At 33.4% G+C, this 1,875-nt stretch overlaps 1 protein-coding gene across 1 annotated transcript in view; it reads right to left on the reverse strand.

Moving 5' to 3' along the window:
* The window catches only part of LOTGIDRAFT_146967 (hypothetical protein), a gene marked incomplete at both ends in the record, with an annotated part of 9,138 nt that extends 7,267 nt beyond the window's left edge, over window positions 1-1,871 (reverse strand). The window contains 3 exons of the mRNA XM_009051212.1: window positions 132-365; window positions 855-1,088; window positions 1,806-1,871. Of these exons, the coding sequence (XP_009049460.1) occupies window positions 132-365; window positions 855-1,088; window positions 1,806-1,871 (534 nt within the window). The remainder of the gene's footprint in view (window positions 1-131; window positions 366-854; window positions 1,089-1,805) is intronic.
* Window positions 1,872-1,875: the final 4 nt, after the last annotated feature.

The following is a 1,875-nucleotide window of genomic DNA, read 5'->3' on the forward strand; positions in this document are numbered from 1 at the left end:
TGGAAAATTTCATCTAAAACGACGCTGAAGTATCAGATTAGGTTTTCATAATTTTTGTGATCTAGAAAACAGATTAAGTGTTAAACTGATGTATGAAAAGGTAAAAAGACTGAAGAAGAATATTTACTTACATTTGGCAGTGGACAGCATCCATATTGTCCTGTAGATAATTTACAACAAGTTGAACCATCAGGACATTGAGATTGTTGATCAGGACAAACAACATTTTCTACTTTTAAAGATTGAGATGATGTTTTCTTTGACCACATGACACTAGTTCCATCTTGTCTGTTACATTTACCAGCTCCAGTATCACAAGTTGTTCCTGATGGACAACAGTGGATTTGATCTGAACAACAAACAGCCTAAAATAAAGAATCTGTTGTTATAAATGGTTGTGAAGAGGAGAAACATTAAATGTTTGTATCCACTTATACTAGCTTTAATATTTGACTATATATGGTAAGTACAATTATTTATAAGCCACCAAATTGAAAAGTACAAAGGAATGACAACAAGATAAGCAGAAGAACAAGTGATAAAAGCTTCTAAACTTGAAGGAGACCTGGGAGCAGTACCTACAGAACAAAGTAAAAACTTAAAAAAACATGCAAGGGTTATAAAATGACAGATACAGAAGATGAGGACAGCTGTAGATAAGGCAACAGAAATATAGAAGCCAGAGAAACAGACAAAATGACAGAATAACAGCAGCAGTAGATGAGAAAAGAAGGAGATAAAGCAACAGAAGTACATGTAATTGGAAGACTTGTCCAATAATCAGATGAGAAATACAAGTATGTGATCTTGAAAGCAGATCAAAGTTTTAAGACTGAAGAAGAATATTTACTTACATTTGGCAGTGGACAGCATCCATATTGTCCTGTAGATAATTTACAACAAGTTGAACCATCAGGACATTGAGATTGTTGATCAGGACAAACAACATTTTCTACTTTTAAAGATTGAGATGATGTTTTCTTTGACCACATGACACTAGTTCCATCTTGTCTGTTACATTTACCAGCTCCAGTATCACAAGTTGTTCCTGATGGACAACAGTGGATTTGATCTGAACAACATACAGCCTGAAATAAAGAATCTGTTTTTATAAATGGTTGTACGAGGAGACATAGAACAAATCTAAACCAACAAGAAATGAAAGAAAAAATAATAAAAGCTTCAGAAATTAATGAAGCATTAACAAAGGAACAAAGTAACAACAGGCAAAAGTAATAGAAGAACTGCAAAAGAAGATAAAGAAGATGAAGATAACTGTTGGACAATAGAAGATTACAGTTACAGATAAAACAACAGAAGATGAGGACAGTTGCAAATAAAACAACAGAAGATGAGGACAGTTGCAAATAAAACAACAGAAGATGAGGACAGTTGCAGATAAAACAACAGAAGATGAGGACAGTTGCAGATAAAACAACAGAAGATGAGGACAGTTGCAGATAAAACAACAGAAGATGAGGACAGTTGCAAATAAAACAACAGAAGATGAGGACAGTTGCAGATAAAACAACAGATGATGAGGACAGTTGCAAATAAAACAACAGAAGAACAAACAACAAATAGTACAGAAGCAACAACAACAATAAAAATAAAGAAGACAGAATAACAGCAACAGAAGATGAAGACAGAAGAAGATAAAGCGACTAAAGTAGTTGGAAAATTTCATCTAAAACGACGCTGAAGTATCAGATTAGGTTTTCATAATTTTTATGATCTAGAAAACAGATTAAGTGTTAAACTGATGTATGAAAAGGTAAAAAGACTGAAGAAGAATATTTACTTACATTTGGCAGTGGACAGCATCCATATTGTCCTGTAGATAATTTACAACAAGTTGAACCATCAGGACATTGA

Source organism: Lottia gigantea (assembly GCF_000327385.1).
Source record: "Lottia gigantea unplaced genomic scaffold LOTGIsca_1602, whole genome shotgun sequence".
Taxonomy (NCBI): Eukaryota; Metazoa; Mollusca; class Gastropoda; family Lottiidae; genus Lottia; species Lottia gigantea.